Genomic DNA, 27114 nt, shown 5'->3' on the forward strand with positions numbered 1-27114 from the left:
TACAACCCACCAAAAAATATTCATCAAAAAACAAGTTTTTTAATTGTTTCTTTATGTTGATTTATTAATAAACTATAGAATATTATTCCTTTTGGCAATGTATTTTATACACACATTTGGTGCCTAGTATTTATTTCTATTATTTATACAATATTGGAAATGTATTGAAAATGAAGCAACACATTATTAACTCTATGAATTTTTTTATGCAATGATGAATATTGATGCTAAATGACGTGTTTAATATTATTTCATATCGGACCCAAAATGCTAACATGCACTGATAAAAACTCTCAATGTTGACGAATGGATATATTGAACTGGAACCAAAAATGAAAAAAAAAACCTGTTACATTTGAGAGGTATTTTCTACACAGAGAAGCTAAGAATAAAACGAAAAACGAGACACAACAAGCAGACGGCAACGAGACAAGGCGGGGGGAGGAGGGAGAAAGAAGAGACGAGGAGGAATGAATTGTTGATAATTTTAAAGTGTTTCTCCTCGTTTCCTCCCTCCCCCACCCCTCCCCTTCCACTCCCCCCCCCCCCGTTCTTTGCAACTCCTGGGGTGATTAGTAGAACAAGGAACCTTTTTTGGCCCGTTGCCTTGAAAATAAATGCTTAATCATGAATTCGGGAAGGAAAAGAAGTCTCGTTTTAAGGGTTGCTTCAAGAGCGGTTCCTTTGCAGTTTGTTAACTCGGTGTAGCTTGAAGATTTTGAAGCTTTTCTTCGACCTTGTACACAAGTTCATCCAGTTGGCACTAGGAAAAAAAAGAAAACGAAATTATATTTAACAATAAATTACTACAATTGCTGCAGTGAGGAATACTGGACCTAGCGCTTTAGCTTTAGATTATGGATGGGTGAAATTTTAATCCAATCATCTTGTACTTACAGTATCATGTCTGCTTAAAATTCTAAAGCCTTCTGGTGAGGCCTTCTCGCGAATATGTTCCACGGCGTGTTTTAAACACAAAACCTGAGGCTCATCTTCACTTGTTACCTGGAGGACAATAATATCAACAGGTAAAAAAAAAAAACGATTTCCTCTTTAACAGCATATTTTACACCTGTTCCTGAGCTAATGTGGACCTCGTACCAGAGCGCTTTTCCGTTCAAATTGGGACGGATGGTTTGGAGGTAAAAAAGTATCCTGGGGGCCAGGAGCGCCATAGAGCTGCTACTCCTTGCCCCTCCCCCTGGTATAATTTGAAGAACAGAGATCAGCCTGTTATTCTCCCCCCCTCCCCCCCCCCCCCCGAGAAAAACAACACAACGTCACGTACACCAGTCACAAGAATTCAGAAACCGAACAGCAAGAAGGAATTTTCTTGACGAGTTTTCAAGTTCTCGCAACCAACACTAATGAATGAAGAGAAAATGTATGTTGACAGGAGCTCGCAGGGCGAACCAACTGAAGACTGCAGATGAAATTGTTTTTTCTTGTTTTCTCAACAATTTGCCTGTATTTATTCGTACTCCTGGGGGAACAGTGACAAATGGAAATGCGCATAACACAGTGCAGTAACACAGCCGCTGGTGCGTACTCACCGCAGACAGATAACATGGGCGGTCACAGTCTTCACAGTATAAAATACAGCTCGAGTCAGCTTGAGGCCAGTTCGTGATCGATTTCTTGCCTTTTTTACCTGAAAAAAAAAAAAATAATAATAATAACAAAGTAAGAATACAGAAACGCGTCTTCTGTTTTGAAATACGCAAAGTTCAACAAGGGTATAGCCGGTACTGAAAACAAACGTCCAAGAGCGAAACTTTTAAGTGTTATCATTCGATGCATATTTTTCTTTTCATTGGCCGAAAGCCCTCGCCCTCACGTGATCACCAAATACTAACTGCCTACCAATAATGGTCTGCTTATGCGCATTTGCATGAAAGAGATTTTGCCGCAAATGACATTTTGCTCATGCGTAGTTGTGTCTTCTTTGAAGAAAACTGGCAGACTGATTTCCAGGGTTGTTAGAGAACAATCTGAAATTTCTGACTAGGCCAAAAAAGCACAGAGATCGAACGATAAAACAACTATTGCAAGAGGGTTCAACAAAATATCGTGATTTGTCACTGTTTCGCAGATCAATTACTTGTCGAAACCGAAGCCTGAAGCTGCTAGCTAATGACAAATCACGATATTTTGCTTAACTTCTTACAATAATTATTAACTATCTGTATTGAGTTCTTCCCAAGGAAAAAATCGGTCAACTCTCACCTCCAGGTGACCCTGATGACTTCACTTCGCTGTCAACTACGGTTTCAACCAAACCAAGTTCAAGAAGCTGAACCATAAATGCTTTCTCTTCGTCCCTTTGGAAAAATAACAAACAGTTTTATATCATTACGTAAAACAGCAGGTCTACCGGATCATAGGAACAGAATCGAGGCGATTTATATTCATTAGCAACTTTAGCTATTCAGTAAGGACTCGTGCCATGAGAAAATATAGAGAACGACTTCTAGGGAGAATAAATATGGAACAATAACTCAAACATACAGCAATCATTTACCTGATAGATTTTAGCTCCGAAAGTAAACACTCAAGAACTTCCCGGCTCTCATCATTCAACTGATAAACAAACACAAAACATGCAAATAAATAATAAATATCTGATTTCCCTTAAAAGGGTTTTTGGGGTTTGATTCGCTCATACGTACCCATGCATGCTAGTCTATTATAACCTGTATTCATGTACAGTCGAACCTCTCCTTACGGACACCTCTGTAATACGCACACCTCCCCATTACGGACAGTGCAATTGGTCCGAAAGAGACCAAAATTCATACAAACTCTATCTCTGTAATACGCACACCTCCCCATTACGGACAGTGCAATTGGTCCGAAAGAGACCAAAATTCATACAAACTCTATCTCTGTAATACGCACACCTCCCCATTACGGACAGTGCAATTGGTCCGAAAGAGACCAAAATTCATACAAACTCTATCTCTGTAATACGCACACCTCCTCATTACGGACAGTGCAATTGGTCCGAAAGAGACCAAAATCCCTCATACAAACTCTATCTCTGTAATACGCACACCTCCCCATTACGGACAGTGCAATTGGTCCGAAAGAGACCAAAATTCATACAAACTCTCCTCTGTAATACAGTCACCTCCATAAATATACGGACACAAAGAAGTTCGAAAAATTGTAGCGTTCCCTTTCTGTAAAATCATGTCGCCTTCCATGCAACTTGATTCAGTTCTAAAACAGTCCATATTCCCAAGTACATCCATCCCGAAACTCTTAATCATTACAATGCACGCAACCTATGTGATCGCTTTGAAACTGCCTGTCATTACTAATGATGTTCGTCGCCATTGCAACACATACCGGAATGTCAACATCCGACAAGTGTATCGACCATAATACGACAACTGTTATTCCTCATGTTTAATAAATTCCCAAGCAATTTAACACAGTGCTTGGAAACCAAGTGAATGAGGGCCACACTTAAAGTTTAAGTTAGGTTACAGACTCGCGCACCTTGCTAATAAAGGTTGACTTTATAATATGGGTGTTCTACTTCTTCCTTAGACCCGACCCACGAGTTTGCATTCGTTGAAAGGCGAACATTTTTCAACTCGCATTCTCTAATCATAAACAAGCACATTGCTCCCGAGGTCTCTGAACGTTGTCACGTCAGCATGACGTCATAACATGCCTATGATGTTGCCAAGCAACTCAGTCCCATGACGTAAACCGCGGGCTCAGGCAATTCTCAGCACAAGTTCCCCGACTGCCTTTCAATAGGCGTTTTCGAGAACGGCCAAAATATCTCTATGCAAAACCATTGAATGTGTACGTGCATTCTGGTATAAATGGCATTCCTCGCGTGAAATTACTGACTTGTTTGCCTAAGCAGTCCTTCTCATTGGCCCCTGAGTTATATAAAGGAAAAAAAAAGACGATTTCCGAGACGCTAAGTTGCGGCGGCCATCATCCCACCTTTTTCCAGCCGGGGTTGACTGCCCCTTTCTAGTCCTGATTTTTCGCGCCGGAACTTTCCGCTCGGGGTTTCACTTCCATACTTCATTAATGACCATTACCAAGGCAGAATAATACACTATGCTCTATAGCAGGAACGACAGCGCAAATAACTTATTCAGTCGTGTTACCTCTTTAGCCAAGCCAAGCAGCAGTCTGTCATATGTGAATTCGCTCCACCAAGAAGTGCCCTGTAAGTCCTTAAAGAAAAACAGGATTAAACTTAACCTCAACTAAAAAATTGAAAGCGGTCAGCTAACCAGGCGAGATACAACACATGCCAACTGAAATGATGTTTTGCATTATAAGCAAAAACTGAACGGTCAGAATAAGATGCAAGATAACGGCAAATAAATTAAAAGGCGACTGAACACGCCACTGGGATCAGGAGGTTATTTCAAAGAAAATATACTTTCTGTACGGACTGCTCGTTATTAGAGCAGATGAAAGAGCTATCCTTGGTTAACATACATTATTTAAAAGAAACCACACTTTTTGTACGGACCACTTGTTATTTTAAAAGAAGAAAGCGTTACCCTTGGTTCACATGAATTAGTATATACCACACAAGTGAATAGTGCTTTTCGCGCGCACGGATTGGCTAACTCGTAGGTGATTAGCAAAGTACTATTCACCTCCGACCAGCCGAAGAGAAACAAAATGGCTGCGCGTCTCGCTTCGGCTACCCAAAGTTTTTGGCTGCTATTTTATTCAGCTTGTGTGATAGTGGTGAAAGTGGTGGATATTAACCTCGCCGCTTCGTGGCTCGGTAAATATCCACAACTACTCACCTCCACTTCGGTGAATAAAAGTTAATTATTTCTACAAACTACACTGTCTGAACGGACCGCTTCTTGTTGTAAAAGATGACATGCAGCATTACGCTGTTGGTACTGCAACTCACCTTGTACCGTTTAGACCCAATCATCAGCCAGTCAGGAGGAGCAAAGGCCACAGCTTCAGAAATGGAGAAGCCGCAACTGACGCTACTGTGATAAGCCTGGAGACAGAGATCATGAAACAGGATTAGCCCCAGTCTCAAAGCCTGGCGGCTTACTTTATCTTTTCCAAGTACATTTTGTCCAAATTTTCGCGTGGCATACATCTTTACCTAAACCTCAGCTCACACTTAGCAAATTAGTTCTCTCCAATAATCCGTTCAAAATGAAACGATGGTGTATGTTGATCATGTTAGAAATATGACAAAGCTTATCACTAGTGGCTCCTGTTCTCCCAAGAAGTTAAACCTATCACCCTCTGGACAACCGTTGGAAACTCAACTACTGAGTTACAGGAGACTTGTGAGAGCTAGGCGTGACCAACTTCCCACATACTGCAAGGATTAGCTTTGTTCTTTAGTAAAAATAAAGAATACAAACAGTAGTTCTAATACAAAAATTTAATACCCAACAATTAAGTTGCGGACCTCTCGGGAAAACTTGTCACTTTTCGATCCTGAATTTCGATGAGCGGAGTTCAATGATTTCGGATTGGCCGTCAAAGCAAGTTTTCAAGCTCACGATTTCTAGTAAAAATTAAAAATTACGATAATTTGTCGCCAAAGACCAGAATTGTAGAGTGTAGACAATATGGAGGAGTCGACAGAGGCCAGTCAGAGTGTTCCGGCAGCCGGCACTTTGCCGCCTACAACGAAATATCTGCCGCCTACAGTAAAAACCCGCGTATAAGAACCTAGGTTTTTTCAAGTTAGCCTAAACAGGTTCTTATATAAATGGTATTTAGTGTAAAATTAGGCTTACTGGGTTATTAATTAGGTTCTTAACTTTTGTTCAAGAAATAAAGTAGAATTTGTAAATGATCTGCTCTTTAATGTCCAATAACAGTATTCTTGAAGGCTTCGGTAAGCAAAATACTATACTATTTTAATCTGATTCCGTTAAAATCAAAACTATACTGTAACCTTCACTATAATTCCCAATAAATCTTGTAACTATGCTGTAACTATAATGTGTACAGACTGTGTTATAAATATATTTTTGAGAAGATTTTTTAATTCTATATTTTTGAGAAGATTATTTTTTCTTTTTTTGAAAATAAGAACCTGTTTTAGAATTTTAGCCTAAAATGGTTCTTATGTGAAGGGTGCTTAAAAATGAAATTTTAGCCTAACAGGTTGTTAAATGTTTGGTTCTTATACGCGGGTTTTTACTGTACACACTTAAGTCCATCAAAGTCCATCACCCTGTAAGACACAAAGACAGCAATTCTTACTTCAGGAAAGACGATCACGAATTGTCCCTGTTTCTGCACTACTCTTGTAACTGTTAGTCCGCTGTCATTCAAGCTGCTGGGAGAAACCTGATGACAAAGTTGAATCAACTCGTTACTGATTTAATAATGGATAGGTAAAATTGAACCACAACAAATATATAGGAAGCAAAAATGAACTGCGGTTTTAACATTACATGCGAAAATCACCTCATTCCATTGTGTATTACCTAAACTACCGTATTTATTCGATTAAGCGCCCAACTTCGAATAAGCGCCCACCCTGTAGGTTATGGTAGGAAAAGTTAATCACCTCCCTCAAAAAACCCCGAGGTGCACAAGGGGAGTATTGATTATTATTGAAATTGCGATTGAAAAAGACCGAGTTTCTCAGTATTTAAAAAAAAAAAACTTTTAATGAACAGTGAGTAAAAGTTTTCCTTTGGTACATCTTCCCGTTTTATTATTTTTCATTGTTTTTGTTGCAAAATAAACTAACTGTTTGCTAAAAATGGTGAAAATGTAATAAGCGCCCACCTCGAATAAGCGCCCACTTTCAAGGTCCAAAAATTTAATAAGCGCCCAGGGCGCATAATCGAATAAATACGGTATTCGCAGGAAACAAACATTTTCCACTAGAAGTACTGTTGAACCTCTCTACAAATACATTTGTGTATAATTTACGGGAGCACTAAATGAGTCGAGTAGCAGCTCTCGCAAAGTCTCACATGAATGGCTTGCTACCCTTCGAGAGAACTTTACAACAAGCAATGCCCCTAGCCCCCAAAACAATAGGAACTACTACACTAGAGGACTAGTAGAATTACAAGCTTACGAGGGCTGCTATACTACTGGACTTTATTTCATATCTCGATGAATTAACAAGCCAAAGCGCAAGGTATTCACTTAGGGCCTGTTTACATGATTCCGGAATGACTTTCATTCCGGAACGAAACTCATCCCGGAATGAAGTTCGTTCTGCATTTACATGACAGAGTCGACCCGTTCAACCAAAGGCATTTTCACGTGCGCGGTTTTCACGCGAGATCAAAAGAAGGTGGCGCATGGTTCGCGCGAGATCAAAACAAGATGGCGCATGTTTCGCGCAACATGTTTTGTGCCCATTAATGGCCGGATCTGCAATTTCAATGAGCAATTTGACCATAGAGCTGCTTGTTTGGGCTAAACAGTAAATGCTATTACGTTTTTCACTCTGAATTCAAACTGTGGCTTCCGTATGCGGTTTCATGAGTTGCGATTTCATCTCGGAACGAAATTCGTTCTGCGTTTAAATGATACCAGAATGAAATGTCATTCCAGAACGAAACTTTCATTCCGGAATGAAAACCGGAATGAACTCATTCCGGAATGACTTGACTTTCGTCTCGGTATCATGTAAACAGATACAGAGAAATGTATGGGGATGGAATGAACTCGTTACGGATAAAAGTCATTCCGGAATCATGTAAACAGGCCCTTAGTTTACTTATTTTTACCCCTACAAGTCAAGAGACTTTCTTCTTTATCTTACCATCTTATCAACTCGTGATGAATCAGTAGCTGCATTATCATGTTGACCAAAAAGAGATTCGAATTTTTTCTTTTCCCCAGCAGACACACTGTACCTAAAGACACAGTTAAAAACAGAAACAAAATAAAAACTTAGACTGTTTCTGCTGGATTATGATTGGCTAATTTTAAGCGCGTTCACAGGTGCTGATGGTAAATATGCCTCTGTCCCTAAGATAAGAAGCTCCAAATTTGAAAGAAAACAAAATATATACTTAAGATATTGTGGTCGTAGCTCAGTAACAAACTATGTTTACTCAATTTCCAAGTGCAGTTCTAGGGACAGATGGCCGATTTGGCAAAACCTCGTAGACATACTCGAAACGTCGAACACGATATTAATTTTTTGAGCCAAAAGTTCTTCTCTCATAGTCTTACGACAACGTTAAAATTAGCAATCAAATAATTTTATATTTACTAATCAGCGATCAGTGTGAGACATTTGGCCATTTTAAGAATGAAATCTCGTCTATACAAAGAACAACCGAGCCAGATCATATCCTCATAGAGAACTGTCAACATTCTAAGTAATCTCGAGTGTTTGGTCTTATTGTGAGTGGAGATTAGCCATCAGAAACTGTTCGTGTGAAGATTTGCCCAAAAAGCGCCTGCTGCCTCGATTAAGGAGCGGCATAAAAACGCTGAAACACAAAACGCTTGCAGTCCTCACCAGATTTTGTCGGCACCGCTGTGCAGGTACTCCACGGTGTATAGAGCAAGAGGATGCGTCTGCCATTGCTTCACAGAGAAAACCATGTCGAAATGAATCCAGGGTACTGTTACGTCTGAAAGTGTCACAGAAACAAGAAAAGGTTGTCTTATACTCAACGAGCTAAATGCCTGATTCCCTCTATGGCGGGCACTTGCAGGGAATCAAGGTAGTTGTATTCAGCGTTGCCAAGTCTTGCGCATGTTTTGATGAATACAACTACCATGATTCCCTTGCAAGCGCGCGCCATAGTGGGAATCGGGAATGAGAAACTCTTATTCACAAAACAGTCGACAACAAACTTATCCCTAAGCTACGTTTGTCTATGATAGTGCTAAGAATCTGGCATCAAAGAAATCAAGGAACAGCTTCTAAAACAATAGCACGGATTTTACAACCATATCACATCTTCGTTGTTTTGGTGAACAAAGTAAAACCCTTCTTTTAAACAAACACGAACTATCATTTGAAATCGGTGCAGTTTAACGGTTTGGAGTTATTTTCTTACCTTGAACAAATCCCAGATGCTTTAAAACTGAACCAGGCAAATGCGGCAGAACATTCAAATTCCAACCAAGCCTACGAAAAAAGTACGGCGTTGTAATTACCAAGCGAAAAAAATGAAGCAGGGCCTTTACTTTCCATAACGTCTAATGTTACGGTCTAAATTACTTGCGTTTTCTGTAACTGACATAAAGAGACGAGAAGTTTTTCCCCTGGATACATTGTATACAAGGATATCGCAAATTATCCCAGGGCAATAAAAAGCCTCAGTTTGGTTGTCGCAACAGTTCGCCGGCAACCAGTTATACGCCTAACTGGAGGAAAGGCACCGTGAGAGTAAAGGGTCGGTGTCAAAAACAAAGCTCAAAAACACAGGCTGGGCTCAAGCTTTTAACTTATAGCGATCTCAAGTCCAACACGCCGCTAGCCTCCCACGCAGTCGTTCTTAGGGGCGATCGTGTTTCACTCCACGTGGGGAGGAGTGAAACACGATCGCCCATAAGAACGACTGCGTGGGAGGCTAACACGCCGCTGACCAAACATTTTCTTTAAAACTATACTACCGACATTTCAGCAAGTTCGCCAAGTCATTGATCAAGTGATTCAATGACAACCATGGCGTTACGTTGACACGCGTGTTTCTTTCTGTGTGTCCACGCGTGTCCACGATTGAACGCGCGTGTTTACGTTTCAGCCGCTGTGTCTGTTCTAGAAAGGCACAATTTCCTAAATTGGTGACCAGGAAAAAGTGAGCATTACATGTACTTGTCACTAACTTTGAATAAGGATTCCCTTTGTCAGTTGGGAAGCAGCTGTTCTCCTGGTTCGTATCCACAGTTCCACGGTGTACTGACACATAGGTTTCACGGTTATGGACAAACCTCCAGAATTCCCGCTGGAAAAAAAAAACACTAAATATTTACAAAAGGCAACGCCGGTGGAAACTTTGTACACGCGCGTCCACTTAATAGTAACTCATCTTGCCAGGGCTTATCCGTCTTTTGTAGCTTGAAGCAACAAGGGGTATTTCTACCCCCCCCCCCCCTCCCCGGATGGGATGCTACTCCATCGCAGGGTTACCCCCCATTAAATTTGCAGTTACCCATCTAAGAGCGACACTATGAGAGTAAAGTGTCTCACCCAAGAACACACCACAATGATTGTGTAGTGTTCTTGGGTGAGACGCATCGACCCAAGAACGCAATGATGGCCACGGCCAGGGCTTGAACCGGAGCCCAGCAGATAACCAACAGGCCACTGCGTCTAGCAAGGAAAAAAAAACTCAAAAAAAAATTACAAAAAGCAGATACCTCTACGTCGTTAGCTGAAGGTGGATTCTTGAAGAAATGTCCCTGTACGTTCCGTGCAAGTCTTTGAAACGGCACCAAGGAAAAACTGCGGCCCTAAACATAACAGACAAAAGCACTTCAGTTAATAATCACCCAGCTCAATACATCAACTCTTCTTACTGACTGCCATACATTTCTTATAATGTTAGTTCTGTGAATTTGGAAATACATCAAAACTATAAATTGTTAATGATTTTCTTTTTTTTTTTCTCACCACCTGTGTGCTTGGCGATGCATTGATGTTATAAGGAGAAATAAAATGTGGGTCGCTCTTGAGTATTAAAACTGTTAAAAAGTAAGCATCTCTCGGTGTCTTCTTTCTTCTAGGACTGAAAATCTCATTGCGGTGAAAAAAAATGAAAGTCCTGAAAAAACCATCAATGTTTTTACCTTGACAGACCAGGAAACTGCATCTTGTTCTACGAGAAAAAAGAAAAGAAGGAGTGAGTAATTTGCTGATTGAGGAATAGCTTGCCTTGCAAAATAGCTGTTACAATGTGTTAACTAAGCACTTGGTTTGTAACAGAGAAACTAATAGGAGTGGCCTGTTCCACCTCATGGGCGGCGAAGCAGGAAGCACACGGACGGAAAACAGCCCGAGAAGAGAGGAAAACGAGATTGTATTAGAAAGCACAAGTCGAGAATGCAGACTAGTTCTCGGTCTCAAACAATCCACAGGGGGAAGCGTGACTTGAAACTCTAGAAACCCTCACACAATGCTTAGCCCACTGGGGAAAAGCACTGTGTGACATCCCAAGTAACAGCAGTATGCTGCACAAGTAAACTACGGTACATACCACATGTCGCATTGTTTTCCCTCTCCGTCTGAACCTCTTGCAGCAGTTTAGCTTTTTCCTCCTGAAAAACAAAGAGACACAAGCAACATCAGCCAACAGCAATGTTTGCAAACAAGGTTTCTTGCAGCCGCATAGTTATACATGTTTGTCACAAGCAATGTAGAATTTATTTTTCTGTGAACTATAACATGCCTACAATACAGCAAAGAGAAAAGTTCCATCTGAAACATCTTTTCAAAATTCTAGATTTTTGCACCTCTCATGTGGAATTGCCCATATGCACGAATAGCTGAGTTTACCTTCGGAAGGAGATCGTACGAGAGTAAATATTTGCAGTAGATGTCCTGAAGTTTTCCGATACGGTCTTGAGCCTGAAAGACAAAATGGATCACACGTACGTTAATGTACAACAACCGCTTTTGGAAACCAAACAGCCAGGCCAGGTAAACTGCTGGTTTATCTACCATACCGTATTTATTCGATTAAGCGCCCTGGGCGCTTAGTAAATTTTGGACCTTGAGAGTGGGCGCTTATTCGAGGTAGGCGCTTATTCGAGGCCGGGCGCTTATTAAATTTTCACTACTTTCAGCAAATAGTGAGTTTATTTTTGTAACAAAACAATAAATAATAATAAAACTTGAAGGTGTACCAAAGCCGAATTTTAACTGTTCACTGAAAGTTTCTGTAAGATCATGGGTCATGGGTGAAGTCTCTTAGTAGTACTTAGTCAATTTCAATAAGCAATACTCCTTTTGTGCACTTCAGTTTCTTTTTGTGTGGTGGAGGTGGGCGCTTTAATATTCGAGGCTGGGCGCTTATTAACTTTTCCTACCTTCAGAGTGCGCACTTATTCGAGGTTGGCGTTTATTCGAGGCGGGGCGCTTAATCGAATAAATACGGTAGTTACTCTTTTTAGCGGCTATACGACCGTTGAAAAATATCTGCTGTTTCTTAACTTAAACTTACCGCCTCTATTTAACAGCCTATCAGTTTTGTTCAGCGATTTTTTAGCGAGTACTTATTTAATGAACGATTTTTTATGACATCGCTATTTTCTAACATTTGTTTCAAGAAAAAAAAAAAGGGAGGGGCAACTATACTTACCGCCCGCGGAATTTTCAATATGTCGGCGATTTTTGTCCACTTTTTGCTGTCAATTACCTGCGAGGGCAAAAGAAAGTATTACTCGGTTTAGCTACCAGTCTCCTCAATAGTAGGATCGAATTGACTTACATCGCGTCTGCAAAAGCTCAAAAGCTGTAACACGGTCTGCAGTTTTCGCCACGGCACATCCCCCACCCCCCACCCCTCCTCCTTGCTTCTTGTCCAGCACAAAGGTATTCCAAATGAACATCTGTGTTGACCCTGCAGTAGACAGTCACACTCAAACCTCGCGCAAAAACTAGTATAAATTTACGTTTCTCTTACGAACCGATCAAATGACGTATAGATGTAAACCATAAAAGAGATGTGTTACCTTCTGCAGTCCACCAAATTGTTTCACTACTCTAGAAAACTGGGGAAGATCGATTTCATATCCGCCGATCTGCAAGACAAATTCGCAGAAAACCAGAGCCATTACAACATGAGCTGAAAAAACCCCCTTTGGGATTAGCCGTTCGCGCTCCAATCTCGTACCTCGAGTCTTCGTTCATTTCTGTGCAAGCTTGACGAAACAAGCGACTCTCCAAAGTTCCGTTGCAGGATCGATTTTGAATGATTTTGAATACAATAAAAATGGCCGGAAGTAAAACACCAGGCATGCACAATTTAAACGGAAGTCCGATATTTTCGGACTTCCAGGGGAAGGGAACGAAGACCCTGGGTACGAGGTTGTTCGCGCTCAGAAGAAAGAGCGTACGATCGCTCTTAAGGATTTAACGTAGCATGCTCTTTGCTCGTTGGCCGTGACATGTAACTAACATACCTGGGGCATAGGCACAAGAGAGATAGACTGCTGTTCGAGATGTTTCCTGATGCACGCCAATTCTTCCTCTACAGGACCCCACCTGGAAAATTCAAAGCCATCAGTTAAATTCTCGTCCCCATAGCCCTTACCGTTTCTCTTAGCCGGCGATCCCTTGGCACGAGAAACGAAGGGCTCTGGGGACATAGGATTTTGAATTAATTCTATTTTTTTTATTGGCTGTTTGGAACAAAGAATTCTTGAACGAAAGTCAAAAGCGCAACGACTCTCTCATACATTCTTTTGAAGCATCATGACTGCGTATATAAAGACCAGAAGTCCTAGAATCTAGGACTGGAAAATCCTGTGTCCCCAGAACCCTTCGTTTCTCGCGCCAAGGCTCCGTCAGCTAAGAAAAACGAGAAGGGTTATGGGGACGAGAATTCGATCAGTAGATGATGAACAGTACGTCGTTTGCGTTCTGTGCAAGGTCGTATTATCGCTATAGATTTTTAGAGTCGTTTACGCTGTTAAGCGCCTCAAATACGTAGTTACCTGTGAGTGTAACATGTATGTTGTCTCAGTGATAGGTATCGCATGGATGATACGCTTATTCGTTGGGAACTTGTTTTATCATCATCACCAGAGGGCGGCCGGTAGAAAGAGAAACGACTCTTTTTTACTAGACTGCAAAAAGCCGTATTTCTAGCGAACGCGCGTGAAAGAACAACTTCTAACAGCTTGAAAAGAGTGTCGATTGATTTTTTTAACTTACTACTACTGACGTCACTCGCAGGAGAGTTAAGAGCTGATCTTACCTGTCTTGAAGCCTGTGGATCAGCTGACACTCGCTATTAAACCGCACATTGTCAGGGACCTGAAACTCAGGCTTAGGGTAAAAAAAATATTGTTAGTGACGCACGCGGGAAAAATCGCAAAAACCTCTACTCAATTCCAAACATTAAAAAACCCAAACGGTCAAGTTCCGGGTAGCTAATAAATTTCAGTGACTACAGAGCACGGTGGTAGCTTGTAAAAGCACTGTGTCGGGAATTGTGTCGGGAATTTCTATTCTATTTCTTTATTTGGGCTGTCACACAACACTACTGTCTACTGGTGGGCAGGGGGCTGGGATAACCATTGCGTGACTACTCAAGTAAATTTACGTCATTTACACTCCGAGAACATGTGTGACGCCTACGGAAAAATCCTGTTCTACAATGACTGTTATGAGTTTCCTTATTCTCATCACATGTCTGCTTGACAATGTATTGATATAGTAGGAAGAAATTAGATTTTAATCCTTCTGAGGAAAAATGTCAAGACTGCGTTCGGTCCTAAGTGGCCAACAATGTCGGATCTTATCTCCATTTCCGTGCGGCAAAACGACCATGGTCCGTTGCAGGATACACCGTTCCCCCCCCCCTCCCCCCAAAAACAAACAAACAAACAAACATTACAGTCAGCTCTCGTTACAGCGGACACGCTCGGGCGTCGTTTTGTGTCCGTAATAGCGAGAGTCCGCAATAGCGGGAGTCATTTCCAGTCAAACCTCTTTTGCCGGGGATCTGGATTTTGTCCGTAATACCGAGTGTCCGCAATAGCGGGGTGTCCGCAAGGCGACTGTAACACTATTGTCAGGGTCAACAGTTCGTCGGTACCCATTTATACACCTGGGTAAAGCGAGGCAGTGTCAGTAGTGTCTCGCCCAATAACACAACACCAAGACCCCGGCCAGGGTTCGAACTCGGACTGCTAGCCATTAAGCCACCGCGCCTCCCACAAGAAACAGAGCAAACAAGATAAAAACAAACCTTCCATGATTCGGGAGGAACAATGACGCACACACCAAACTTCTCAGCATCGCATCGTATCTTCTTGATGTAGGCAACAGGGTCCTGGAATTCCTCCTCACTGGGGTGAAATACTGGTGAATCATTTGTCTTTTCCAGAGAAGGGCACGTATCCTTTCGCTTGGAACCTAAAGTCTTCTTGACAACTTTCGGAGAACTGTTAGACTTAAAAGCAGTACTGCCCGTAACAGTTGAATCCAAAACTTTGTCTTTTCTTTCTTTTAAATTAGTCAAGTCTAAAGATGGCGTCCTTGCTGGAAATGTGTGATGAGCCAACGGGCTTGAGGTTTCCCTGTTTAAACTTCCTGTGTTGTGATCGTTTAGATAAGGTTGCATTACATGTAAGTGGTCTCTCCTTGATGCAACGTCGTTCAAAAATGCGCTTGAGCTTGACTCAGGCCGCGAATCGCCTCCTTGAAAAGCCTTAGGCAAATTATACGTTCTGAAATTTTCTTGTTCGCCTACACAAAGTTCGTGCTGTATGCTGCTCAATGGCTCGCCTTTGCTGATACTTGCACGCTGAATAACAGGAGCGTGCTGGCCATCGCTTGCTTCCATCGGACGCAAGGAATATCCGTCTAATATTCCTGACTTTGAACTAGAATTTGAAACTGAATACGTTCCAGATTGGCGCGAAGATTGAGAGAAATTTACAGAAAAAGTGTACGGTTTGGGGGGAGAATTCCGTGGAGCGGTGGAAAGAATGGAATAAGGCGACTCTAGATGAGACCACGTGGGGGGTAGGCTGTCAAGCGCGTGCTCTTTTTGTCCAATAGTTGATCGCGGTTGATTTCCAGAAGACAAGGAACCACGAAAAGGAACATCTACGTGCGAAATACACGCAGTGTTAACCGGTTTTGGCGATATGCCGCTGAACAAGTCCGATCTTGGAGAAGGGATTCTCTTGAATCCCACAGGTGAATTGTTAAATTGTCCATTTGCCGTCATTGCATCAGTATTTAGTTCACTTGACAGGTTATTGTATGATTGATGAATGTAAGACGATGGCCCCGCATACTGACTCTGCACGGAGCGAGAGTGTTGCCTTTCATCCGATCGGCCAAAGCCATCATTAACTGATTGAAAACGCATTGAATTAACCTCAGAGCTTGTTGATGCTACTCTTACACCATTTTTACTGGGCATGACCAAAGAGCTCACTTGCACAGGCCTAGGTTCGTTTTCTGCCTGCGAGAATGTCTGTCGGTTTGAGAAAACGTACGTGCTCTTGTATTTATTTCCGTAGGACATAAACAATGGAGAGTGCCTTGCGGAGACAAGGGGGTCAACGACGGGTATAGGCCGAGCGTAATTCCGTTCCTGAAGTGACTGCGCGTTTTCATGCCCAGACGAAGCTAAGTCCCCAAACGGTGAAGGCTGTCGCCGATTAGAATCACAGCCGCCAGAAGTTAATGTTTCTTTTTGAAGAGACGTTCGACTAACGCTCGCGTCTGGGTAACCCGTTGAATGTCTTACAAGAATAGGAGGATGAGACGGAAAGCGAGCGACGGCAGAATCAATGTGATTGCGGGATGTTTCACCGCGACCCCCGGAAGATTCAACTCGACCAGGTTGTGCTTGGATACCAGTGTCTACCGGATCAGCAACGCGTTCAAGCCGAGGGGGACTGCTGCTAGAGTTAACCGCACGTGACATCCCGGAGAAATGGCTCAGCTCTTCAGCGCGCACATCTGTATACTCACTTGCAGAAGAGTGTCTCCGTAAAAGAGGCATTTCTTTGCTGCTCCATGGAGACCCAGTCCTGTTGGTCTTTGGTTCTTCCTCTGAAATTTTAGTCAAGTCGCTCAAAGAAGTGCTTGACCTCTCAGCACTAACCGCTGTAGCTCCGGCCTTCGATTCTTTTTTATTCAGAGACCACACCGAACGTGGATTGAACTCTGAAGAACTTTCTTGCGTTAAGAACGGCTTGCTCGAGTTACTTTCGTTCTTCTTCGCGTCCTCGTGCTCTATGACCACTGGAGGAAACCTCTTCAAGGGCGGCGGCCCGTCATCTTGAATGATTGACAACTTCGGCGGCAGCTCTGCACGTGCATCGCTTTCCTGATCACGTGTTGGAGACGTCGAAGGAAATCTCTGGAGCGTGGGAGGCTCACGGAGATGAGTGACTCGTTGAGCTGCAGCAGGGATGTACAGTAACGGGGGAGGGGGTGGGGAGCATGATGACGATTCTGACGATTGTAACAGCGGTGGGGGAGGGGGGATTGTACTACCCCCTGTGTTCCCCGTTAAAGGAGAAAATGAAGTCCTCGTGGCTGAAGATCCCGTAAGAAGTGGCTTGACAGCGAAAGGTTTAGGAATTGGTCTTGGTAATTGCTTGTCCTTTGTTCGGTACGGTGACAAGTTCGTTGGACGGGAAGAGACTCGGAAGGCTAGTGGAGGTGTGACTGACTTGGTAAGCTCTCTGGGGCTCTAGAAAAAAAAGAAATCAAACAATTATAAGATTTCTGAACAAAGAATTCTAAATTTCACTCAAAACCAACAATACCCACAAATTAGTATTGAAATATCGCTTACAATGATTGCATAGCTCGTAAACTAATACTTGATTAAATTAACTCCCATGGGAATTAGTTTTGTAAACTAAAACACCCTTTGGATTAATGAGTTGACTGATTTGTTATGTAAATTTATCGTAATTGTTTGTTTCTCAAAGTGGTGAAAAAGCGGCATAGAAAGACGCGAAATGATTGTCCCTTTCATGTAAATGGTTCGTTTCTAGTTCAAAGTGTCATCACTTTTCAAGACTATGTGAAACAGTTCGACAGATCGACTCGGCCCGGTGGTACGTGTAGCCTTTGTACAGCCGCATCATGACGCTCTTGATTCGGGTTGTATTTTTCTTTTTAACAGTTGGCCTGAATATTTAAGACATCCCAGTTTACTTAAAATATTTGACAAGGGGTTCTCAAAAAACGATGTACTTCGTTCTTGAGCTGCCATGTTTGCCCCCCGTTTCAAAATGGCATATTTACTGCTATTATACTGTGGCCTCCAATATATTCAGACGGATCTTGCCTATTGTTCCATGCCGCCGAGAAGAACAGGCAAACGTTCGTCTGCGTCTGTTAAGGCTGGTTCTCATATGATCGCCCCGATCGTCTCTGTCGCTTCTGTCGTTTGCAAAGTCTGAGGCGATTGGAGCAAGCACACTTTCTGAAGCGACAAAAGTGACAGAGACGATCGGGGCGATCATATGAGAACCAGCCTTTAGCTGACATGGTCTCGAATGTAAATAAAAAACTTAGGTTGAATTTGAGTTAGTGGGGTGGATGTTTAGCTAGAGAAACTGGATACTTTTGTGCTTTAGCAAAAAGAACTGCTCTTTCCACATGTATATAGAATAAATTTTGATACAGAATAAAACATTTACCAAAATCTTGATCCAGGGTACTAAATAATTTAAGACAATTCTACAAAATAAAATGTGTTTAATAGATTCTCGGTTTTACAGGGTCTACTGAATGCTAACTTTTGAAAAACACATAGTTTCTTTAAAGTTTATTTAGAGAGCAACATGATATACATGTGAGGATTGCATTGATAAATACTAAATATAATAATGACTGCAATATAAAGACATGAAAACTACACCTAGTGAAAACCTCTGATTAAAAGGCAGTGATGGCGAGTTAATGGTATTTACAAAGAAAATTAACAGTAGAAAAAAAAATGTATGAATGAAAGGACATCTAGAGGTTTGAGTATATCTTTTGGCTAAAAACTAGAAGTGAATGCAACCACTATAACTGGGGTCACTTAGACAATGAGAATCAAATTAATAAGCAAATAGAAACTTAGGATTTTAAATTACAAAAAAAATTTCAAGCGGTAAGTTTACAGTCTGGTGGATCCATACATGCATGGGGGGGGGGGGGGGGTCGGTCGGTGCAAGGCTAACAGTGTTTTTTTTTTTCAGATAAAATCTCTTAATAAAATCTCTAACTTGTACGTAGCCATCTCACAACTCTTTCTGATGCATTTTGGTGAATGTCTGGAGTCTCTTTACAGTGATTTTTAAAGTGAATGTATATTTGAAACTTTAAAAATTAAGATTAATTTGCAAAGCAGTGCTTGGATTTAATAGTTGTATAATTTATGGATCAGCAAATACAGTGTAAGTATTAAATGAATGTAATTTTTACATGTATGTGAACATGTTGCAAAGGAATGCCACATGAGAACTAAATAAAAATTGTAATATTAAAGATGCCTCTAGTCAAGGATCAATGACCATGTGCATTTGCAGTAAAAATTCAGAAAACTTACTAATGGCGACATTGAATCAATATTCACACATCAAGAAAAACATTTCACTCACATCCGCCTCATCACTTGGAAGAAGCTCATCATATTTTTTCTCGTCTTTGCCTTTGCCGGCGAGTCCCTTGGGACCATCAGCAAACATTCTAACGACCCCACTCTCCCAAGAAGGACCCTCACCCATGGCTGGACTATCCACAGACGGGGCAGGGGAGTCAGTGAAGGATTTCTGGACAGCGCTTGACAGGTTTGATGAGTTTGACATTGATGATTGAGACTGTGTGGGGGAGGGTGGGGAGGAATTGTCATCTTCTTCCTCTGATAGTGGTGACATTGGCAGGCAAGGGTGATTGAAGACCTCAAGCTCTTTAGGCAGTACAGGATTATCTGCAAAATAATAGTTTTTAGTACAAAATTATCATGCAAAGTGGCCTACCATACTGACTAGGAATTAGCATTTTTGTATGGCTCTTTATTACCACCTATTTCAAGTAAATACTACTTTTCAAACAGAAAGCAATTTCCAATATTCCAGATTTTAGTTTGAACTTCAATATTGTAACAAAAACATTCTCAAACAAACCAGAAGTTCAGTGCCCCATTTCTTGGCTAGACTACAAGCAGACCCTCCTTTTTCTTAGTCCATTGAGCATAAAGCAAAAAAAAGTACAAGTGCAAAAATGGCAAATGGGAAATGGGCAATTCCAGAAAATATCCATACACCACGACGGACGGCTTCAATATTTGAACCCCCCCTTGCCTTCGGAAATTCCAAAATACGTTACCCCCCCCCATGCCCTTGGAATTCCATAATCCTTAACCCCCCTCCCGTTCGGATTTTTCCTTTTTTCTTTAAGTCCTTTACAATTCCCGGAAGGGTTCGCAAATATGCCCAATTTGGCGTATTTTACATCAAATTATTTCAAATGACTCGATCAAGTTCTAGTAACAGAGGCTGGGATGAAAATGTAAAAAAAATAAGAGTTTTCTCCTTACTCTTGTTCAACAGATACAACCTACATTAACTTTACATTGCCCCAAATTGGTACAGAACATTAAAATAACAATATCGTGTTATGTACGTGTGTACTTTCGGAAGATAATACGATCGAGTGCACTGGAATTTGAGCCTTTGGGGTCAGCAGTCGCTCCCAATCCCACGTGCCTCAAAATGACGTCTCGAAGCATGGCAAAATAGTTCCGCTTTGACAAGAAAAAAGAGCGAATGAAGACATTCATCAACGTTAAGGCCTCTGGAGCTTGATGTACAACCCATATTTTATTGGTTTTCTTTTGTAAATGAACGCAAACACACGCCTGATCGATCGATACTTGTCTTGCATCTTCTTGTATCCTGCTTCTGCGACGCGGTCGTCAGTTCATGCTTTATTTACAAATGAGTAATCCACAAAATTAGCATTTCAAGGAACACACTTTTGTCTGTCTCCTCTGAAAATCCAAGATCTGGAACTCCCCCATGCCTTCGGAATTCCAGTCGTAAGTATCCCCCCATGCCCTCGGAATTCCAGTTCAAAGAACCCCCCCTTGCCCTCGGAATTCCAAAAAGCCGTCCGTCGTGGTGTATGGATATTTTCTGGAACTGCCCAATCAAGGGCTGAGATGCGTGAGAGGTGCTTTTTTCCCACACATCTTGCCCCCAAATTTTCCACAGCTATTTTTTCACTTGTGCCTTTTTTTTGGCTTCATGCATGATGGACTACAAAAAAGAGACTGTTCATAGTCTATTTCATGGAAGAAAGGTTCATTGTCATCATTTTGTAATGTGACTTTAGAAATGTGACAACAACAACAACAACAACAACAACAACAAGCATGCCAGAAAAGGAAACATGGAAGTCAGCTTCAGGGTTGTTGTTTCTTACATGCATATCCAGAGCCTCAACATAAGTTAAATGTCACTTACTTCTTAAGCAAAGGAAAGTCAGGAAATCCTCTGTCTTTGCTCTTGATGTACAAGCAGATGTTAGCAGGTTTCTTTCTTCCTGATACCTCATGCTGGAAACAAAAGAAAACATTTCCTTTTAACTTTTAACGATCCTGGGTAGACATCTGTTAAAAGGCCTTTTTTATGGCCATTTTACATACTTTTGGTTTACGAGTAGGTCACTGATTTAAAAAAGTGATGATTTTTCCCCCTTTCAAATTCTTTACCATAAGCTGGTAATTAATTTCTTAAGGTTTATTTGCTCACACATTTATCAAATTCATCATCATGCATTCACTTTTTTTAAATCATGGAATGGCCTAAAATACAGTGTAAAAGCCTTTTCAACAAGCATCTGGATCGATAGTATTAACTAATTAAAGTATTTCATTTCTGTAGCAATTTTAACTGATTGTTTACAAACAGCTTCCTAACACCCTTGGTTGGCTAAATGAATTTGTCCAGACTGTGCATGTAATCTGTCAACATGTCTTCTTACAATTTTTTGCACCAAAGCAACTGGTCAGCAAAAAATTTAAAATACAGCCTTTCCAAGAAACATACAATTATTATGTAACCCAGGAGGAGTTCATGCAGATAGCTCTTGATCACCCCCAGGTCGCATACATGTACTGTGTGACAGACCACTGACCAGCACTTGACATTAACATTGCCTAAATAAAATGAACACTCAGCCACATCAAACAATAAGGAGTTTGCGATTGCAGGTTACCTTACATCAACACCTAATGTACGTGTATAATATTATAATTGCACATGTAAGATGTATAGCAATAAATTAATAAATTATTAATGTAATTGATTTAGCGCAAGCTAATTAAGGACGCAACATTCTAACATAAAGTATAATGCGATGACATCATAAATGTAATTAACAGCTTTTAATATGACTTGCTAGTCAGAGGAAACGCCACTGAAACGCCACTGGGTAATACATTTCTTTGGTTTTAATTATCATTCGCCTTTCACATAATAACACTGCTCTATCTGTAATTTAGATTTTGAACACTATACTCCATGCGATGGTTGTTGAATAAAAGGAGTTGTTTGAAACCGTGGATCGGACTTATTCTCTACTAGCAACACAAACATGAAGCTTCAATTACTTTTTTAGATCACTGTCAAAAATTATGAAACAATAACTGTACCTTGTTGGACTCAATGGATGGTTCTTTGCAAATTTCCTCTGTGCATGTACCATTCTACTTGGTCTACAATGCAAAGTAGTTAAAATTTAAGTTAACTGACTCGATCATGAAGCATTTTATGCCACATCCTGTTGTAATTATTCATCGATCAAAGGCAGAGAAATTACCGGTAAAACAGGCAGAGAAGAGGTTAGACTTTCAATAAAGTCATTCGTCTTGTTTATTATGGCACGCCGGGACGAAGGACTTTTCATACTTGAATCGCACCACTTTAAGCGACCCAAAAACGGGTCTCTGAGCATAGACCAATCAGAGAAGCCCTTAGGACAGAAGTGTCAATCACAAGGGATTAAGCGCAGTGAAACGTGACTTGTGGTCAAACATTTAACATGGGGTCAATTTCGAAAGCTGCAATAGATGATCAAGGCCACCAGTTTATTCAAGTTTGCGTGACTACCAGCGAAAAATAATAGAAGCTTATCTTTCTGGGAGAGATGTTTTTGTGTTTGCTCCAACCGTAGCCTGCGAACAGGCTTTCTGGAGACTCCTTTCTTGATGGGAATGGCAACGCCATTGTTTTAGTTGTCGTTCCACTGATTTCTTTAAGATCAAGTGTCGAACCTTATTGCCTCTGGAATTCCAGCTTTGTATGTTGGCGATGACTGCTCTGAACAGCAACAGATATTTTAGATTTTAAATCTAAACTGGTGTTTGGAAGTCCGGTGGGGATTCTTAATAACTATCGGCACATTTTTCATCGGTTAAAAAACAATTTAAAATGTGTATTCATCGATGACAGCCATTGCATTGCCAAATTTGCACACATGCTCGATTGTTTTCGTTGGAGTTGAGTCATTTACGTTCCGCAATTCGAGTCAAGGACTTGCAACGAAATCCGAGATACCAGGCGTAAGTCACGCAACAGCTAAACTCCACCCCTTAAAAAATTGATACTCCAGTCCCCATTTTTGGCGCGAAACGCAAACGAAGACCCTTCAAGCGAGACAAGTCAACCTCTTGCGACTTTGTCACTCGATCTCGCGACTTTGTCGCTCGCACAGCCGCTTCGTGGCCTAAAAGGCTCGCTTCGCTCGCTTATTTACTGTGAAAACTTGTGAGGTCGACTTGTGGCAAGTCTAAGAAGAGGTTTATAACTACCAGCAAACACATGAGAGAGGGTTTGATCTCATAAATAAATACCATCTTGAAACGTTTTGTGTCCAGAAATGCATGTAAGTATTGTTACTTTACAGAGTACAATGTACTTCATGTCCTACTGGGATTTAAAACATTTTCATATACCACACAATTCTGGTTATAAGCCCCCCCGGTTATAGGCCCATCATCCTGGAAACAAAAAAATACATCCGATTATAAGCCCCCCCCCCCCCCGGATATAAGCCCCCCTCTACCGGACAACAGTACTGAACAGGGCTAAATGTTGCTTTATTATGCGTTTTTAACTTGAGACGTATTTCCATCAACACTCCCGTGGCTCGTTTCGAAAGGTTTTTTTCATTCCGCTTATAAGCCCTCCCGGATATAAGCCCCTCCGCTTATAAGCCCACCCAAAACCCCTCACGAAGTTGTATAAGCCCAGGGCTTATAACCGGAATTCTACAGTACTTCATATTTGATATAATTTTGTGTGTTTTTGATGGAATTTCAATAAGGACACTTTGTGAATGTCTATTGTGAGGAAAATGAATCTAATTAATGTGTATTTCTGGACATATCTGACATGAAGGGTGAGGAAGGTCAACAGGAACTGGCCAGCCCTTGAAAATGTTGTTAGCCCCCTCCCCCCCCCCCCCCCCCGCCGATCTCTCTCTCTCTCTCCCTCGCCCACCTCAATGTATCAGCAAATTAGTTGACAACATGGACTACTGGTATGAAGCTTGTCTAATTCAGAATTCACTTGTAGTATAAGTATAAAACACTTATTGTCCAAGCTAGGTTAATGAGCTAGTGGGGAAAAGTTGGTTCTTGGTCATTGCCGCAGAGCTCATTGTGCTCATTCCATACAGTGTACCGTAATGATTCGATTTAGCGCCCGGGGCGCTTATTTACTTTTGGCACCTCGAGGGAGGGCGCTTATTCGAGACAGGGCGCTTATTTAATTTTTTGAGAAACGACCAAATGTATTTAACAATAACAGAAACTGTAACAGATAGAAATTGTTAAAAGTTCAGTTACTTTTAAAATAATTGTTCATTTTAGCAGTAAATATATTCATGAACTGTAGGGTGAACGGTCAGGAGTTAATTTAGTTGACGTCAATGACTTCAGTAGGGGCAGTTATCCACAATAGGAGTACTTATTAAAATAGGGGTGCTTATAAGAATGGGGGCGCTAATTAGAATGGGGGAGCTTATTGGAATAGGGGCGCTTATTTACAAAAACACATTCGAAGGGGGGCGCTTATTCGGAAGGGGGCGCTTATTGAAAGGAGGGCGCTAAATCGAATCATTACGGTATGTCAGTGTCTTCAAACCCACCCTTCTGTTCAGTCAGCACCAAACTTGTATTACTTACTTTTTTCTCTCCTCCTTTCTAGATTTCTTGACTGGTGATTCCTCACTTTCAACACCAGACTGCTTGCCACAGTCCACATTCACAGCACCATCGCCTTGAATTGCTTGACTCTCAAGGTTTTTTCTCTTCCTTCTCCTCTTCTTTTTATTTTTTAAAAGCAGTTCCTTGTCCAAGCCATGGTTATTATTTAGTTTTCCTCCTGCAGATTTATTCATGGCTACAAAAACTGCTAGTGCTCCTCTTTGCCTCTTTTTCTTCTTAATTGCCTTTCCACTGCTCACTGCTCCTTGCTTATTTGTAGGAAAACCTGTGATTCCAGAAGCGTCACTTTGAGTTTGAGTATTAGATGGTGATGTAGTTCTTAAGAGACCTTTTAGTTTGGTCTTCTTCTCTTTCTTTTTCTTGATCACATAATTTTGTAGTTTGCTTGGTTCTTTAGAACCTTTTTTGTTCTTTGATGTCGCATTGTCAGCCACAGAGGGAATGACATGTGCCTCGGTACATTGTGCATCCTTGACGTGCTCAGATTGGTAAGCCTTGTTATTGTTGTCAAACCCTTCATGATTTTTACAATGGTTGCTATTTATTTCTTCTACGTCCGAGTTAACATTGATGGAATCGCGTGAATCATTATCACTAGTTCTTTCATTGCTTGTTGTTGAATGATGCTGGGACAGCTTGCTTGGCGAGGTCTTCTTGGACTCTACAAGAGAGGCATACATAGCCCTCCGTAACATAAGTTCTTCCTTGTGGAGAAGACCCCCATTGTATTCCTATCAAACAAAAGCACATTACTGAAAATGACACTAATGATCCACAGGAAAACTAAATGCTTTTGTAAGCCATTAAATTCTACATTTGTATGGTTACTTGGCATGATGGAAAACAAATTTACAAACAAACAGTACTTTAAAAACAATAGAGGTTTATCAGCAAAAACTAATAAAAAAGATAATTCTTGTATTGACTTGAGGAAATATATTTATTCAACAGCATTCTAAATTATAGGAAGTGTATGACAAATAGATCTTGATAGAGCTAGAGAAAAATAAATTAATTTGCCATAGATTTAAAGGGGTTTTTAATAATATTATTGTTAACAGGTCGTGCCCAGCTTTAGATCTTTCAGCTACAAGAGCTTAGGATTATGAAACCATGTAACCAAACGTTTAACCTTAATGAACTCTTAATAATTACATGACTGTATATTTTTACAAAGGTGTTGCGCTGCGTATGTCAAAGTTTATGTTGTGTTTTAAGCCCATTGTTTTTACCTAGGTTTCGAAAAATGCGTATTAATCCTTTTTGCGGTTCTCCGAACAATAACGTTGCACCACTTTTAAAAATCTTGCAAGAAATTCAGGCACTTAGTGGTTCGACAACTTATCAATTGCGTCAAAACTTGTGAGTCGTTCAAACAATATTGTACCCGCTTAATGGCCAGTCCTTTTCGATGCCATTAAATAATGGGGGAAGGAAAAGAATATTCAAGAAGCCAGCTGATAATTTAAAATAACTCTAAATTTTCAGCTGTGGTCAAGAATATTTAACACATTTTAGAATTAAATAAGACGTGTCTGAAGCAAGCATCGAGACAACAGAGTGATGGAGATTTTTTTGAATTTCTTGCGCGCAAGTCAGACAGCGTAATTAACTTTTAATATAAATCTAACTTGAATGCATGGACCTTTTTTCTCTTTGACCTAAATAACAAAACGATGCAGGGAATTTCTATTTCGCTGGGTGTTCGGCTCGCGCAGTCAATTTAATTTAGAGAATCGAACTTCACTTTACAAAATTTCGAAGAAGGATAGGCTTTTCAAGTTTTGCTAAATACACGCACTTTTAGAGAAGCCAGTTTCAATTGTGGTGTTGAAATGATCAATAAAGAACAGCTGGCAGACAAGGAAGGCAACAGGAACACAAGCAACACAGGAAATCGATCGTGAAATGCGTGGATTCGCACGATTCGAGAAACAGAGGCGAAACAATGGCGCGTTGAACAAATGAATTGCTTCTACATACCAAGCATGGATGTGTTATCCTTCGCCTAGGGCGCTCCGCCGCCATTCTCCTCACAGCCACTAGGTGCTAAATTTAAATGTTAGAGGCCTACCAGGTAGAAAACAAAATCGAGACCACGTGTACATCGCCTCCATTTTACAGCTTTTCCTATCGATCTGTAAACAACTATTTTGCCATTGCAGGTTGTGTTGACAGGTCAGCGGGTTCGTATTTAGCAGCCACGCCTGTAAAATTAGTA

The 27114-nt window shown here is 41.0% G+C and overlaps 1 protein-coding gene across 2 annotated transcripts; it reads right to left on the minus strand.

Moving 5' to 3' along the window:
* On the minus strand, positions 1–27056 carry LOC144649302 (uncharacterized). Of its 2 annotated transcripts, none has more exons than XM_078508776.1 (26): positions 26877–27056; positions 24852–25624; positions 22317–22379; positions 21127–21218; positions 19261–19589; positions 14883–17351; positions 13887–13957; positions 13090–13171; positions 12640–12708; positions 12267–12323; positions 11462–11533; positions 11163–11223; positions 10756–10784; positions 10327–10419; positions 9793–9911; positions 9021–9091; positions 8474–8588; positions 7766–7859; positions 6238–6324; positions 4910–5005; positions 4137–4205; positions 2522–2580; positions 2227–2321; positions 1554–1642; positions 898–1005; positions 1–763 (listed from the first exon to the last, which is right to left on the minus strand). In XM_078508776.1, exons 1-26 carry the CDS (start codon positions 26919–26921, stop codon positions 695–697), a joined length of 5376 nt encoding a protein of 1791 aa, XP_078364902.1. In that variant the 5' UTR covers positions 26922–27056; the 3' UTR covers positions 1–694. The 2 variants fall into 2 exon arrangements, with proteins under 2 accessions (XP_078364902.1, XP_078364901.1); XM_078508775.1 differs by having other exon boundaries at positions 2–763; positions 1554–1651.
* Positions 27057–27114: the final 58 nt, after the last annotated feature.

Source organism: Oculina patagonica, chromosome 4 (genome assembly GCF_052425735.1).
Source record: "Oculina patagonica isolate OP01 chromosome 4, crgOcupat, whole genome shotgun sequence".
Lineage (NCBI taxonomy): Eukaryota > Metazoa > Cnidaria > Anthozoa > Scleractinia > Oculinidae > Oculina > Oculina patagonica.